The sequence below is a fragment of the Protopterus annectens genome, chromosome 7.part0, assembly GCF_019279795.1.
Source record: "Protopterus annectens isolate FY-2018-M chromosome 7.part0, PAN1.0, whole genome shotgun sequence".
In the NCBI taxonomy this organism is placed as follows: Eukaryota; Metazoa; Chordata; order Ceratodontiformes; family Protopteridae; genus Protopterus; species Protopterus annectens.
In genome coordinates, this window is record NC_056739.1 from 233072944 (window position 1) to 233091123 (window position 18180).

Here is an 18180-nt window from a genome sequence, read left to right on the forward strand (position 1 = left end):
TGTTTATTAGGTCCATAATGATGTGTTCCATAGCTTTGCATACTAGACTTGTCTGGCTAATGGGGCAATAGTTCCCAGGGTCTGTAGTCGCTCCTCCTTTGTGGAGAGGGATGACTATAGTAGTGCACCATTTGGTAGGGACAAAGCCTGAGGTGAGTCTGTTATTGAACAGGGCACACAGGTGAGGTGCCAGTTCATTCTGTAGTTCATGTAGAACACAGCCAGCGATATTGTTAGGTCCCATAGAAGCTGTATTTTTGGCCTTGGACAGTGCTGTTTTAACCTGTGCAGCAGTAATACTGGGTGCCTGGCAATCTGCTGGTATTGTGAGTGGTCCTTTGGGGGGGAGGTTGGCACTGAATCTGCTGGCCAGTATATTGGCAATACCTGTTGGCTTGGTATAGGAGTTACCATTTTTTAGTAGCTCAGAGCAAATCTGGGTATTGCTGTGGAGGTTCTTTACATTACTATAGAAGGCCTATTGGTTGTCTTTACTTTCCGCTGCAATTCTGTTTTCATAGCTAGCATTAGAGGATTTGATGAGGGATTTCAACTTTTTGTTGAAGCTGATAAGGGAGCTTTTCCTAGTCTTGGGACTTTGCTAAACCAGAAGAAGATAAAACTCAGGCAACAACTGAATGTGCCAAAAAAAAAAAAAAAAGAAAGAATATAATGTGAAGGATCAGATGAGAAGGCAAGGAATATAGAAAATGCATAAATATAGCTGCAAGTATAGGAAACTCTTGGAACAACCTTAAGTTGATCATGATTGAACACAATAATGGTTAAAGAGAGATAAATTTAAAACAAAAGATGAAAGGTTAATATTGGCAGACCAGAAAGTGGACTACATACACATTGGTTTACAAAGTCTATTGAGCATGTGGGAGAAATGGACAAATGTAGGTTTTGTGAAACTGAACTGGAAATAGTCACACATCTTGTAGCTGGTTGTGATATACTAATTGCAGAAGGATTGTATACTGAAAGCCATAATAATGTGGCAAGACTGTTGCATTGGGGATTGTGCAAACATTATCATATTGAAGTGGCTGAAAAAACATTGGAAACATAAGCCACAAAGCATCATAGAAAATGATGAATTTTATATCACATGGGACCACCTACTACCAATAGCTCAAAAAATAGATCTGAGAAAACCAGATATAATAGTCCATAAAAGAAGACAAAAGTAGCATTGATTATTGAATTTGCTACACCCAGTGACTACAGTGTCTTACGTACAGAGAGACACAAAGTCATAAAATAACAGGATTTGCAGGTGAAAATGATTCAATGTGGAAGAAGGATACTCAGCCAGTTCCAGTAGTAGTGGGGGCAACAGGTCTTATAAAAAATAATTTACAGTCATACTTGGATATGTTGTCAATACATGTAACTCCATATGAATTGCAGAAGGAGTCATTACTGGGCACATTGAGAGTGCTGCAAAGAACACTTTTGCTAACATCAAAGACTGAAACAATACTAATTTCATGAACTTTTATCATACTTTGACTTAGGAATGGGGTCCATTCCTGTCATGGTATTAGAAACCCAAAAGACTTAAAGAAATTAAAAAAACTAGGTATTGACTCATATATTGGCAGGTGGGTTGCAAACTGGCTCACTGATAGAACTCATACGGTCAAAATAGCAGACTCCACCTCCTCCAGCAGACCCGTAACCAGTGGTGTTCCACAGGCATCGGTTCAGGAAACATCTACTTTTCTGACTCTACCTCTCCAAAGTACAGGCTAAAACTAAAGGACTGCAGCTAACAAAGTTTGCTGATGATTGCAAACTGGGAGCAATCATTGAAACACCTATTAATGTCAACATCCTGCAAGAAGGTCATGTGCACACTAATGATGAGTGTCAAAGTCATGGCCTTAAACTTAATGTAAAAAAATGCATTATCATCCCCTTCAGCAATGATGATGGTCCTGTAAACTACTACATCAATAGCAATACTCTAAATACACAGTCAGTGATGAGAGATCTGGGCCAAAGGGTCAACAGCAACTTTAACTTTGAAGAACATGTCTCCACATTGGTAAGAAGGGCATTTTATATTTCTCATCACATAAGTAAGGGTATTTCCACCAGAAAAAAAGAGGTTATAACTCCCCCTTTACTTTTCCCTCATCAAGCCAACAATAGAGTGCAATGCTGCCTTTTGTATGTTTCTTTCCAAACACCTGCAGCAATTGGAGAGACCACAAAGGGTCCTTACAAAGAAAATTCAGGGTCTCCAAGATATATCTTATGTGGGCAGACAGAAATCATTGTCACTTTACTCTGTGCCATACAGAATGCTCAGAGGGAACATGTGCCTTGCATGCAAAGCAATCTCTGACCCAGCTTTAATGGAAATGCTGCACATTCACAATTCAGATGGCACACCGGTCACGCGGTCAAAGAAACTTAACCTGGTATGCAACATCAACAAAACTTGCAGGACAAACAGATTTCTCTCACAGAGATTGCCCTACCTTTGGAACAACCTTGCTATTCATGTTAAACAAATCCCCTCACTGGCCCTATTTAAGCATAATTTGGATGATTGGATGGATCTACATTAGGCAGAGCTCCTCGCTAACACTCTTCAAAAGAAACCTTGACGAGTGGATGGGAAACAGAAATTTTACCCCAGGGATCACTTCAGTGGCTTTGCTGGACAGAGGCAGAGGGAACTAATCTAAGGGAGTGACAAAAGCCAACACATTCTGGCTAGGCTTATAAATGCCTTTGGGCAGATAGCCTAGTACCTACCATGAACCTATGAACCCTGGGAGTTCCACCTGTCTCTCTCTTGGACAGGGTCAATAGGTGCTGATTTTATAGCCTGCTTGAACCAGACACCCTTGGGAACATGGGTTGAACTTGACTAAGCTTGTAAGTACCCTGGGTTCATGAGTCTAGTAACATCCTCTGATCCTATGATCCTATGAATTACAAATCATTTCTATTACAGTATGCCAAAAATTCATAAAATTCCAGTCTTGTTACTTGTGCAAGTCCTCAATATAATATAAACCCACTTTTTCACTTTTTTGTGATTCTGAAGCTGACATTTAAATATATAGGTGTGGAAGATTTCATTTATTTTGCTTTCATTGAGTTATTTTTCATAATATAAATAAAAATTACTTCATTATGGTAGGAGGCATACTTTCTTCATAAACAGTAGTTATCAGTACCTCCCCCAAGGATAAGTGCATTTCCAGTTTCTGTTTGGTGTTTACTTCTTTGATGTCAAGGCTGACTTCAAAGGCCTGTGGCTGATGAAGTTTGTAGATGACTATAAACTGGCAGCTGTCATTAACTCCAATCTGACTTCCAAATTCTTCATGAGGGACTAAAATTCACCTAAAAGTGATGCCTGATCCACTGCCTAAAACTAAATATCAAGAATTGCATTATTGTGTCCTTAGGCAAACATGGGCAACCATAAACCTATAACAGAGATGACACCCTTTGAAAACTGACTCACTTGTTAGGGACCTGGGCACTTTTGTTGACAATGAATTATCCATTGATCACAATGTATCTAATGATAGAAAATCCTATTACCTAGCTGGACTAATCACCAGGGGTATTTCTTCCAACTCTAAGGAGGTTACAATCCATTTCTATACCCCCATGAGGTCCATAATAGAGTATAAAGGCTCCAGTGGTATGTACATGCCAAAGCATCATCCAGCTTAAGAGGCTGCAGTATGTACTCACTAAGATAATCAAGAGCATGTCTTCCTTGAGCTAACTAGACAGTCTCAAAGTGCTCTCTATCTCTCTCTCTGTTTCCCTGTCTCTCTCTCTCTCTCTCTCTCTCTCTTTTCTGTTCTCTACTGTCTTGAGAGGTGACCTCTGTCTAATTTACAGGGCTTCAAAGAAATAAGTCCTGTGTGATCTCCTGCACATTTGCAAAACTAATAGCATCCTCAACATCCATTCAGAATATCTTAACTTCTAAGAAAATGTAAACAGTACCTGCTGGCAAGACACGTGTATATTCCAAAGAATCCCTTTTAGGTTCATAGATTAGTACTAGGCTAACTGCCCTTGTGGGCCATTTTAAGCCTAGCCAATTATCCCATTTTAAAATTAAACCCTGTACCTTTTGTTTGTAAGACAAGCACCATAAGCATTATGCCAAATCCCAACCACAATAATGACTGTCTTTTAATGAGGTAGGCCGACTGGACAGACAGCCCCTTTTCAGGGGCAACGTCTTGTTAAGTCACTTGCTCAAGGGCACACAGTAGACAAATGAGGACTGAAGGAATCAAACCCTGTACCCCAGGAGCTATAGCAACTTTAACCTCTGTGCCAACTACCAGACATCATATTTTTATGGAATACAATTCCTTTGAATATAAAGGAAAGTTAATTCCTGACCGTCTTTATGCATAAAGTGCATTAATGGATGGGCAGCCATAAATACATCCTGGGTTTGGCCCTTCAAGTTCCCTTTGAAAGGAACCTAACATAGGTGTAAATTAGACATGTTAATGATTATCTACAATTTAGGACATTGTGGCTAGGCTACTAATGAATAAGTTATCTTATAGTCCAAAATTGTTTTGGAGAGTAATGAATATTAAATTATGAAGAAATCATCTTTCTTGGATATCCTAATGAATCACATGTTATCTGCTTCCATTTATTGTAATATGAAACTTTTATGAATATTGTATAAGGGTACATTTTGTACATAAGAATTATACAGGCAGTACTGATAGAATGACTATAGAGTTGAGTGGATCTATAAAAGATGGCAGTAGAGAGACCACCATGATGGCAGCTAACATAGGAATAGCATACATTGAAATGCAGATTTACAGTGATCTTTCTATGACTATGTTCTTTATGTACAAGTCATGCACAGCATAAGAACACAACAAGAGACATCATGCATAAGAATACAGCAACAGAACTACTGGTACTTCTATAGTGGAGCAAGTCATCAGTGCCGGAATGGCTGATCCTCTTCCATTTATCTTCATGTCACTAGACTGTGCTTCATCTGTCTTTTGATAGTGCAGCTTGTTTGTCTTTCGGCTTTTCCCGGTTAGGGGTCGCCACAGTGGAACTCCGGTCCGCTAATGATTGGCAGTAGGTTTTTACGGTGTCAAATTGCCAGCTCGATGCCCAACCTTCAACGAAGGCACGCCCATTCACGCATCTCTTTTGGAATGCCACTCGACCACAGGGAGGACATGCAGACTCCACACAGAAGGCACTCCCCGCACTCCAGCCGAGAATCGAATGGGAGAACCTCTTGCTGTGAGGCAACAATGCTACCACTGCACCACCGCGGATAAAAAGACAAGATACAATATAAACATTGGTGGATGTTCTTGAGAATTCTGTTTTGAAAAAAATAAAATAAAGTCCACACCATAATGAAACATGTAACTGTGGATACCTGTTATGTGGCATATTGTTACAGATCTAAGCATTGTCTCACACTGTTGCTGATTTCAGTATAATTTCTGTACTTTTGCAGGTCTGAGCATTCTCTTGAACAGTACCATGATTACTGCACACCACTGAGGATATAGTGGTCATACATGTTTAGGCAAAATCTAATATTATAGTGGCAACATAATTATTCCCAAAATTCTGATTATACAACCAGATAATGAATAAACCACTTGTGACATATGCTACTTTTTCACGTTTTTTTACAAAATAGATATTACTCTGATGCACCAGTAGTAGACAATGGCACAACTAAATGAACTGTTCCATTTGTGACAACAGAATACACTGTAACTAGTAATGATAACTGCGATTGGCACTCCCCTTCAATACCCCACACTAGCATCAACTTCATTATTATACAGTACAGTACACCAACACAGTCTCATAGAAAAGCTGTATCAACAAATGAACAAAAGGCTCAAGACATGAGCTAAACAGTCACATTATTAAACAGCAAGCATTTCATCATCACTTTAATTAAATAATTCCTTAGACCAATTAAATGAAACACAAATCAATTTAAATATCATTAAAACTAAATCACATGACCAAAAACGACCAATGGAACTTAAGGTTTAATTTGTTTTTTTTTTTTTGCTTTTAAAATACATTTTTAATTAGCCACTCAATTCAAACCTGGGAAAGCATGAGCATTTAACAAAATCAATCATTTCAGTTCTTTCATCTCTAATAATGTTTTGGTTACCATTGTTTTTATGTGGGTAAAACCACAAAGATATAAAAAAATAGGATATATGAGCATCAATCTGCAATTAAAACGAGAGATATAAATAAAGCTTTGTAGAGACATACAGAGCATTGTAAGAGATATAAACATTTTTACTTTTTTGTTCTTAATTATGTTGATTTATGGATTAGCGTGGAGGTTGAGGAAACATCATTATAGGTAATAATGCAGTATTTAACAGTGGCATTGGCTGGAGTATGGTAGCACAGGCACACTCTCTCATTCAGTCTCTCATACATGATAGACCCAATCAAAACCACCTAATCACGCTCACTTGCACAAAGACCACATACCTCATACCTATCCCTGTGTTATCAGAATGTCCCCAATGTCTTATTCTCCTGCCCTCATAAATCACAAATGATTTCAGACAGTCATTAATGTCAGGCATTACAGTTTTCCATTTTGTATTCTCACATTAATCCATGGTAGTTTAAAAGCTGTTAGACTAGCACATTTGTAAATTTGTAATAGGCAAATTTAACATCCATACTTGATTTTGTCCTGTCTTGCACTATGAGGTTGAGCGGTATGAATACCTTTCCCTATCTCTCCTCTTGTATGTCATGAACTGTTTCAGAGATGACATAATGTCTAAGATTCTATAGATAGAAAATTAGACACATTTTTAAGAAAATGCATTATCAGTTAGTGCAGAAGGCTAATGATGAGGTTTACTGTGGCAATAGTTTATATATATATATATATATATATATATATATATATATATATATATATATATATATATATATAGGTTTACTATCAACATGTCAAAGGTCAGAATAATTTTTTGACCCACATATCAAAAGTAAACCTCGAAATTTAAAATATAGAACAAGTTAAAATGTAGAATCAGCTGAACAAATTCACCTGATTCTACATTGTTTACAAAAACATCACCTGATACTAGCTATAGGATTTCACTTTACATGACCTCCTATACCTAACATGTTTTTGCAGGGTGGCAAGCCCCCTGTACCCCCGTGTGGGGGTTGCACCCCCCGCCTTGCTAACTATATATTCCAACGACGAGATGGCACAACAGTGAGGAAAGGGATGAATTTTCCTAACCACACTTTACCATGATCTCTGTACAATTCTTCATAAGTTTATTTTAGTGACTGCACACAGCTTTGACCAATATAAACTTTTGAACATTGTATATATAAATATATATATATATATATATATATATATATATATATATATATATATATATATATATACTTTAGTGTATCACTTGTGTCTTGTCTTCCCCAATCCCGTTGAGTGTAAGTGCCATTGAGGCACAAGAAGTTGTTCTACCTGGTGGCCAATGTTTACACCTGATGTCCATCTACAAATGTATCCCTTCTGGCTGGAGATCCAACCACAACACTATGGTGCAGACTTTGCTTGTTAGTCTTTGGGTATATGGAAGGAGGGCTACCACCCCAACCCACAGACAGACAGACACCAAACTCACATATTCAGAAATATGCACATGCGCACTATTGAGGAAATAATAATGTTACTACGTAACACTCTTGCATCGTAAGAAAACCAGATGACATTTTTACTTTTCTAATAAACAATAGCAATTATAGTTTCTTATTTGTAAATAATGACGCATTATTCCAGAACTGTTATACTTGTCAATTTGAAAGCAGCTTGAACCTTTGACCTTTTATGGCCAATTTCCTGATTATTATAAAGATGTCAATTTTAATTGGATATTCATCATTTTTTCATGAAATGAGAAACATTTTATTTTTTTACATCAAATGTTCTTAACATATTGAACAGTTTGTCTTAGAGAAGCTTTATTTAAAATAACAAATGTGTTATACATCCTAGAAGTGCATGTTTAGAAAAATAATATATGATGATATATTTGGCTTTGCAGAAACGCTGAATCTGTATATAAGACAAATTACAGAGTACATATGTAAGAATATACAGTTAGTAAAGAAATAAGGCAATCCACATTTCAGCTGTACTGCAGAAATCAGAAGTAAACAATACTTATAGGTGACCTTAAACAAATATGCTTATATAAAAGATGCATTTGGTGATATTAGAGTAGCCACATTAAAACATGAGGTGTCACTGTGCATCATTTTCTCTAGATCTAATAATAGTTCTAGATCTTGCTAATAGGTCTTGGAATTTATACTATCAGAAATACAAGCCTTCTAGCCTTTCTGCTACCTGAAGCAGAAACACACAGAAAAATACCACACTACTCTCAAGGAGGGCATTGTTGAAATAATGAGAAAGTCTGATTAACGCAGAATTTCATGCATAATTCTTAGATATGCTACAGCATGTATTATGCTGATTTGCATACTGCTGGTTCATAATTATTATATAAGGTGGTATGAACGTCTGTAATGCAGCCTACAAAGCACAAATGCAAAAGGTGAGTTGAGTAGTGAGAGGTGCACAAAGTATGCCTAACAAAGAACTGTTTTAATACAGAAAGTGTAAGGAAACAATTATACTATTATGGGCAATGGATATTTAAAAGCACTAGTTATCACCAGGTCATATCCAGTTTTGACATTTATTATTAAACTAAGAGTAAACAAGTTTTAGTGTCTGCATTTCATACTCCTCTTAGTTTACTTTACTTTTATGAAATGTCATTCAATTTGATATAAACAATACCTGCATCAGTCAGAACTAGGAGAACAGCTCCTTAGGATCTAGGACCACCAAGCCTGGCTGACTTTATAGTTTTATGGTCTGCAGGCCCAACATTCTGTGTTCCACATAGCTGGTAAGATACTCCAGGTGGAGGTACATGAAATACACCTTTGCATTCCTTTATTTAACTCAGTGTTGGTGTAAATCCAAAACATTGTTTTATACTGTGTATTATTATTAAGGTGAGAGATTTATGAAATGCTACAAACTCATGCCAGTACTATTGCATAGCATAAACTGGAGTAAGAGTCTCAACAAAGATTAGTTATATAAGATGCAGATGCACAAATCCCACCTTAATAAAGAGCCAGTGCAGAAATGTTTGTTATGCATTTTAATGGCATTTCCTATAAGATGACTAATTTTATATTAATCTTATAAATAGATTTTTTTCTGGAATCAAGTTATGGAATTACTACATCAGAATATATTTTCCTATGAGTTATTTATTTTATGTCCCCTCTGTGATCGACTGAATATTAAAAGACATGCAGGTGTGTGTGTGTGTGTGTGTGTGTGTGTGTGTGTGTGTGTGTGTGTGTGTGTGTGTGTGTGTGTGTGTGTGTGTGTGTGTGTGTGTGTGTGTGTGTGTGTGTGTGTGTGTGTGTGTGTGTGTGTGTGTGTGCCATCCCTGAAGGTTGGGTGCCGGGCTGACAACATGACACCGTAAAAATCCACTGCCAATCATAAGCAGAAAGGTGATCCATTGCAGAGACCCCTAACCAGGAAAAGCCGAAAGAATTGTATATTGCTGCTCAGTGAATTTACTTTGATGAGGACACATTCAATAGATGTGGTCATTGTAGAACATTAATGAATTATAGCCTTTGTGATATTGCAGAGAAATGTTAGTGCAAAAAAGTATTTCAGCATACAATTACTTGGTAGGTTTGCTATCAGAGGAAAAGGTAATGTTATATGCAATATAAAGTTTACCCAAACATTTTAAAATGTCACTAAATTTTACATTTTCTAATTTATTTTGCAGAGTTTAAAAGTAAGATCAACTTCAAGGATAGGTAAGTTTTTTTTTTCCTTTTTGATAAATATGGTTTCAGAGTTTCATTCTCAAGTGCATTGATGTGAAATAAACATTAAAATTTTTGTCAGCCTTCTATCAGAATCAGGGTTGAGACTATATACACATAAAGTTCCTGAGTTTAAAAGCTGACTAAAATAAAGCATGCAGTAAAATCTGAAGTGATTGTACAATATGGTATTTCCAACTTGTACTAAATATGTCTGATAATCTGTGCCTTTATGTATCACTTACTATGAAGCCCCATGTGCCAGCTTCTGCCAGCACTAAGGAATATTAAATGCTTAATCTAACTTTCATATAAGACAGATACAAGTGATATCAAAATCTGTACACTAATATTTTTATGGCTTACTTTTGTGAACATTAGCTTTATCATTAGTAGTGATGTCACATTAAGCTTAAAATCTCTAAGCAGAAAATTCCTTGAGGTGCTTGTTGACGAACATAGGAAAGTATTAGGCAAGTGATCACAGAAAGCCAGACAAAAACATTTAAAAGTGTCTTCCACTCTTTACAAGCTCTTGATAGTGCTCCTGTCCTAAAACTGAGCAGGACCGTAAAAGATAACCCCGGTTTAAATGTTTGTCCCCCATCTAAATGCCAAGACTAGCCTTAAAGGAAGACAAATAGTTTTTTTGTGTAACCTGTAGTGGCTACATATTCCATAGGCTGTTAATACACTGAGTTAGTGACCTATCCCTATATCAAGTGTTATTACATAGGCTGCTAACACACAGAGTTAGTAACCTAGCTCTATATCAAGCATTATTCCATAGGCTGCTAATACATTAAGTTAGTAACCTATACCTATATCAAGTGCTATTATAAGTTTTTATTAAGTGATAATGTATATCAAATTTATTTTATAGGCTGCTAATACAATGAGTTAGTAACCTATCCCTATATCAAATGTCTTTTATACATTTGTATAGATTTAGGTAACTTTTATGGATGTTGTTAGTGCCACTGATTTGGTAAAGACATACAAATTAAATAGGATTGTATCTTTCATTCCTGGAAAAGACAGACACGTGTCACCTGGCAGCAGCTGGAAGGCTAGTGTGTACATGGTGAGTTGTGCTATTCTACCACTATAGCTGAAGGGTATAAAGGCTTTAATTTTCATGGTTAAAAATTAATGGGGCTTTTACACTTGAACAATATGCTTGGATTTGTGCATACTAAAGGGGCATTGTTTGTGATATGGATACAATATGGAAAGAGTACAGTGATAAGAGGACTTATTTAGACCTTGAAGGAATTCCTATAGAAATTAGGTGGGCTAGATAAAAGATTTCATGACTATAGTGGAAACCTGAGGAATGAATAAGTACCCAGATCACCTATGACTCAATCTGTCTGTAAATGGACATCACTTATACTATATGAGGTGGGAGTACCTATTTGTTGAACTGTACTATGATACACTTTTTTAATAATACTTTTTAATTAAGCATAAATCCAGCAGAAATAAAGCCTCATATCTTAACATATCATATCATATCATATCATATCATATCATATCATGTTGCAAATTCCAAAAAAGGTCAGTCGCAAATCCATAGCATTTCCAAAGATACTATCAACTTTAACTCCAAAAATCACAAGTATACACCATTAGGATTACAAATAACATAATGTTACCTCTACACAATAATGAAAAAGATGAGAAGAATCAGTCTGTTATCCAATAATATTGTCTAAATCTCTTTCAGATTCTTTTAAGTTTTAATTTCTTTTTAAAATCTTGATATACTACTGTCATGTATCCAACCTCCCAAAATCAAAATAATACCTTCCTGAGCTTCTGTCTTGCCTTTTTCCTTCCCAAATCAACAGACAAAGCTTCCAAATGGGTGGTACTTTCTTACCATAAACTAATTCCTATTCCTACATTCAATCAACCCAATGCTTCCTAACAGTAGGAACTTCCCAAAACATTGGTATAATTTCTACTGCACTAACCCATTTCCAATGTGCATCTTCAGCACTCTCCGAGCTGTTACATAATTGCCTTGGGGTCCAGTACCACCTATGGATCCACTGCATACAGTGATCTCACAGGAGGGGAACATTCTTGAGTTTATCTATCTTGATTATCTATCTTATGTAAATACTCATGCCATTCAGAAGTAGGGAATTCAACCCTGATTCCCATCATCTTCTCAATTTCTCCAGTGATTTTTCACATTGATGTCCATGTAGATGGTCAGATAGCTTATCGCATGAACATTTTTCATTTCTTTTCCATATGGTACAGGATAATGAGATGTGTCCCTAAGTATTGAAGGTTTGAAAATCATTGCCCAATACTATTTCCCTAGCCAAACATCTTACTTCATGCTTAAGATGTTGATAATGTAGCCATGTATCTTCAGGAGAAATTTTTTTTTCTTTAAAAGATGGCAATTAAAAAAAAATCTAATGTTCCTATTTTTACATTGTGAAAAACAAAAAAGATCACTTATCCACTTAATACCTATTGTGTGACATTTTTTTCCAAAATATAGGAACTCCTTGTAACACCCAAAATACAACAGGCTAGCCCCTAGTATCTTTACAAAATCTACTGAATATTCCAAAAGTTTTATTTGGGCCCTGAAGTAGACTCCCCATAATTCTGGATAACAAAAGATCATGTAACCAAATTACTGATGCCATAGAAGTTAATGCAGAAAGTATAAAATTAGGCACAGCACAACCGCCCATTTTCCTAATCATATACAAACTTTCCTTAGCTACCCTTCTCAAGCAAACTCCCCAAATAAAATTACAACAAAGTAGTAGAATCTTACTTATCCAATCATTCTCATTCCCCTCTAATAGTAAATGTCTACAGTGTACAAAAACCTTGGATGTTGTACTTTTCTACATTTAGCTTGAGAATATTTTTAGTACAACTATGCACATATTCCAGACATTGTCAAGAGCACTTACATTTTAGAGGATATACAGGTAATACTGACAAGCTTGCAATCATCAGCAAACTTTCTCAGTCATACTTGTGGGATAGTGGCTTGGATGTCTGCAAAATAAATGCCAAACAGTAGAGGGCCCAGTACAGAACCCCATGGTACCCCAGTGTTAAAATATTATGTTCAGAGAGTGTACCATCAGCTTTCACAACCTGGAATCTACTGGAGAGCCAATATGCAAGCCAATGGACAATGTGAGGATTTACATTAAGCTTATCTAATGTTTTCAGTAATACCAGAACAAGAATTGTGTCAAAGCCTTGGCCAGGTCTAGATGAACAGCATGCATAGAGTGATCACTGTCCATACCCACTGTAACCTTTTCAAAGAAGGTTGCTAGGTTCAAAAGACAGGATCTGCCATTCTCAAAACCAAACTGAGTAACCTCTAGATTAGTCAACTTGCCAATGTCTGCATAAGGAATTCTGCCATGATACAATCTATGACTTTGCATATAAAGCTGGTGGCACTGATCACATTGCAATTACCCAGTTAACAAACTTAAAAAAAATACATACAAAATAAATAGATGTATGTGTGTGTCTGTGCGAGTGTGCATGTACTCTTGAGCACGTCAGTGTGACTGCTTAAAGTAAATTTTTGAAATGACTTGTTTAAAATTTATAATTCCTTATGCATATTTGTTTTACTTTTATAGAACGTTCAGATTCTCCACCTCCACCACCACTTCCTGAGAGGACACCAGAATCATACATTCTTGCTAGTGATGACAGTAAGTCTGTATCATTATACTACTTTGTTATAAATATTTAATTGCAAGAAATTTTTAGGGCCTAGTCCTGTGGCATGGTCGACCTTCTTTCTATTATCATGGAGATGATGGGACATAACTGGAGAAGAAGAGTGTGAGCTGAGAACAATAACCCAGAAATCCTATTAGGATATGTAATATGGGAGACATTGGCATCTGGCCATCTGGGAGGTTTGCCTTTTCTATTTTCAGGAGAAGTTGGTTCTCTGATCTAAGAGGTCTACTTGGGTAGTAACGAGTAAGTAAAGAAGAAAGGGCTGGGTAGTCTGCTGGTTTGAAGATAATTTTGTGTGCTGCAGTTAATTGTAAGTATGTGAGATGATGTGGGAGTTCAAGCCAAATCCGTAATTGTAAGGAGGAACAGTGATGGGATGAATAGTTTGCATTTGTTCCTAACTTAGCTTTATTATAGCAGATCTCAAGCTTTTTTTCAGAGAGGACTGGATGTTAGTAAGGAGAGGAGCACCATATAAAAGAGAAGGTAGAAGAAAGGTTAAGGCTAGGGTTTGTTTTGTAGGGTGGTTAGTAAGTGTTTATGTCTATAGAGGATACTTAATTTTTGGTGTATTTTTTGATATTATTGTGCATATGTAGGTAAAATGTTAGATTTTCATCTAAGATAATACCTAGTAGTTTTGTATAGGACACAACCTCAATAATAGTTTTGTTTTGAGAATGTATAGCAAATTCGTTCTTGTTTAGGAGAGTGGATTCTTTGGAGTAAATAGAATGAGATTGGTTTTGCTGGGGTTTAGGGCGAAGTGGTTGTTGGTCATCCAAGTTTCAGAAGATGTACCGGCATTTTGGGCAATTTGCTGATGTTCAGATGTGGTGTAGGTAGAGCAGATGATGACTGAATTGCCTGCATATTGTATAACAAGAACCTTGGCTAAGAGTGGAATGAAAGTTATTAATGAAAATCCTGAAAAGAAGAAGCCCTAGTATGGAGCCTTGGGGAACCCTTGTGGACGTGTCAGGGAATGGAGAGAAAGAGTCCTGCCATTTGATAGATTGCTGTCTATTTGTGAGGTAGGTAGAGAACCAGTTTAGGGTAGGGAGAAGATAACTAACATAAAGTTGTGTAAGAAATAGAGGGTGGGAGACTATATCAGAGGCTTTAGAGAGGTCAAGAAAGAATAAGGATACAAGTTTTCCTGAATCTTGAGCTCTGTTAACTGTATCCAAGAAGGATATAAGAGCTGTTGTGGTACTGTGGCCTGGCCTAAACTCATAATGAGTAGGGGAGAGAATTTGATTATGAAGTAGATAGTTTAGTAGTTGAATGTGTATGCATTTTCCAAGATCTTTGAGACAGGGGAGAGAATAGCAATGGATCAAAAATTAGAAATGTCTGTGCTGTTGTCACCATGCTTTTTTCCAAATGGTAGGTACATAGGACTCTTATATAGATCTGTTAAGAAGTATGCTGCTAGAGTAAGCAATGGCTTTAGCTGACATTTGAAGATATTCTGGGAGTAAGTTGTCAGGAATGTTGGTGTCAGGTTTGAGTTTAAGAAGCAGTTTTGTTATAGTAGCAATAGGTATGGGGAAGAAAGAGAAGTTAGGTATATAGAAAGAAGTAGAGTTTTGTGAGGTTTGCTTTGGAGGTACAAAGTTAGTATTGCAGTTAGTTTGAGGAAAGGTAGCAGTGAAATTAGATATATTGTTGATAAAATATGAGTTGAAGTGGGTGGCTATTTTGATAGCTGATTTGTCAGGATTTGGACAGAGGTTGTTCTTTGAACCAGTGTTTAGCATACATGAAATAGAGTTCCAGAATTTCTTTGAGTTTTGATTATAGTTATTTTGTAGAATTAGGTAGTGTTCTTTTTTATCTTTAATGAATAGACATTTTACCTGATTACGGAGTTGCCTGAATTGTAAGAGATCAGAAGGTTTTTATTTCTTTGCAATAGTTTCCATGATTTGTCCCTAGCAGCCATGAATTGCTTGGTGGTTTTGGTGAGCCGGGGGCCGGGGGCATGGTTAGTTCTTTCTCTTATTTGTCAAAGCAGGGTGAGTTTGTTTAGGGTTTCAAGAAATGTTGAGTTAAAGAACTCAATAGCTTTGTGAAGGGGAAGGAATTTTAGCATATTCCAGTTGATGTTTTTCAAAGTTTCATTAAACATTGTTGGGTTGAAATTGGCGAGATTTCTAGTTTGCTTATATTGGTGTTGACTTACTGGTGTACTGTTTTCATGTAGAGTATAGGCAAGCAGGTGGTCACTGATACTGTTAGGTAGAGTGCCAGTGGAAGAGATTTTATTTGGTTCAGATACCAGAATCCAGAATGGAACCACTATCTTTGTTATTGTTTGGTCTAGTTGTGTTGGTAATTGGCTGAGTAAAGTTGAACAAGCTAATATTGGATAAGGGAGAATGGTGTGAAAGATCTAGCCAATTAATGTTTATATCACCCAGGATAATTATTTCATTTTTTATATTGTTTGAAATCCAGAAGAGAATTTCTTCTAACACCGAAATGTTATTACATGGGGAGATGTATAGTGCTATAATGCAGAGATTCTTGCAGCTACTCGTTTTCAGGAATGATATTAGAACCTCAGCAGTAGAAAATTGTTATATGGGGTTAGTATACGGGACAATATTGAAGGTATTTGGAAAGAGTAGTGTGATTCCTCCTCCTTTTTTACATATTTATCTGTTCTTAAGAAAGCAATGCCTGGAGGAGGAATTCAGAGCTTTTATGTATGGTTTTAGTCAGGTTTTGGTGGCAGCTATAATATCAGATTTGTTGTTAGATATCCAGGAATGGAATTCTGGGATTTTATTTCTAGCACTTTGATGATTGAGAGTTGTAATATTTAGTGATTAATATATATGAGTTGGTGGTGTGTGTGAGAGAGGAGGAAGTGGGCCCAGGATGGGGGTGAATATCTCCACATTGGGGTTAGTGAATGTATGGATGTAAATAATAGGCAGCTGCTTTTTATTGGATATATATTGGTAATTCTGGTCTATATTATATAAACAAAACATTAAAATGTCGACTCACCTTTGATTGACCCCTATTTCTCAAAGCTGCACAACATTGAATGGCCAAATCATCAATTTCTTTCCAAGGGAAAGAAATTGGTTGGCCGTTCTTTTAAATCTGCACTTTTCCTGGCTGTAATGCGATCTTGGAGTTAGTATATTTAGTTATGGGGGGTGTAGGAGCACAGGCCCCACATTGAGAGGTGTGGGGAAGTGAAGCCCACCAGTTTAATAGTGTTTGATGTGGTGGGTGTGTTTGGGCTACCGATTTCTTTCCCTTGGAAAGAAATCGATAATTTGAGGGTTTGATGTTGTGCAGTTTCAAGAAATAGGGGTCAATCAAAGGTGAGTCAACATTTTAATGCTTCATTTATATAACATAGACCCGGTAATTCAAAGGTGATATTTTTAGGGTCCGTTTTTGTAGAGGAAGGATGTTTATTTTAGTGTGCAAAAGTGTATTTGTCTTATACAGACTTGAGGATATGTCAGAGTAGCTTGTAAAAACTTGGATTTGTGTAGATGTTATAGACATAGGTTTGTGTGGTATGTGTATTGTCCTGAGTGACAGATGTAGCAGGAAACAGAAAAGCAGGGAGAGAAAAGAGTAGTGAATTAGTAAAGAGAGACATCGTAGATAATAGAAGGAGGTTATTAGTGAGAGTGGTATTAGTGTTAGAAGGTAGAGTGTGCTAGTAGGATAGCTGTAGGGATACTGATAGGGTGTGGAGAAATAACAAAAATGAAAGGTTAGAGTTGGTCTCTTAGGGATGGGTTGGTAGAGGAGGTGTGGTCTAATTAGAGAGTGAGATGAGGTTGTATGTGATTGGATGCAGATGTGGAAGAGGTGGAGTTTGGTTAGGTATAAACTGATTTGATGTGGGGTGGGTGACAATGGGGGTAGAGTAGGGGAGCAGAGTGACGCCGAGCAGAGTGAGGGCAAATGGAATGGGTTGGACGTAACAGTAGAATAAAGAAGCCATCAGGAACAATCAATAAGTTAGAAATGCAGGTTTAGAGTCTTTGAATTTATAAGCATATGGCTAAGGCTGAGTAAGCAAAGATGTAAGACTATATTACAATAATCCTATATACAAGATAGACCTTAGGTGAAATGCAGCCATAGGCAAAGGCCATCATGGCACCCCTACTCCCTATTGTTTCACCCCTGCCACACACACACACACACACACACACACACACACACACACACACACACACACACACACACACACATATCCCTCATTCCAGATTCCCCAAATCATATAATCATCAACATCATCATCCCTCTTTTTCCCATTTTCTGTATGAGGTTGGGGTGACATGTCACTTGTTGGTTTGATAAAATGTGTAACAAAATATCAAAATAACATAACTTGTGATTGAATGGCCCGAGGAGCAGGGGTCCCCCAACCACTACAGGGTTCACCGGTGCCTAAAATTAGCTATGCATTCTCAAACACATTAC

The 18180-nt window shown here is 36.9% G+C and overlaps 1 protein-coding gene across 1 annotated transcript in view; it reads left to right on the top strand.

Moving 5' to 3' along the window:
• LOC122806372 (tyrosine-protein phosphatase non-receptor type 22-like) overlaps window positions 1-18180 on the top strand; it is a 196059-nt gene that overhangs the window by 79502 nt on the left and 98377 nt on the right. The window contains exons 5-6 of the mRNA XM_044076723.1: window positions 9915-9945; window positions 13602-13676. Coding sequence (XP_043932658.1) covers window positions 9915-9945; window positions 13602-13676 — 106 coding nt within the window. The remainder of the gene's footprint in view (window positions 1-9914; window positions 9946-13601; window positions 13677-18180) is intronic.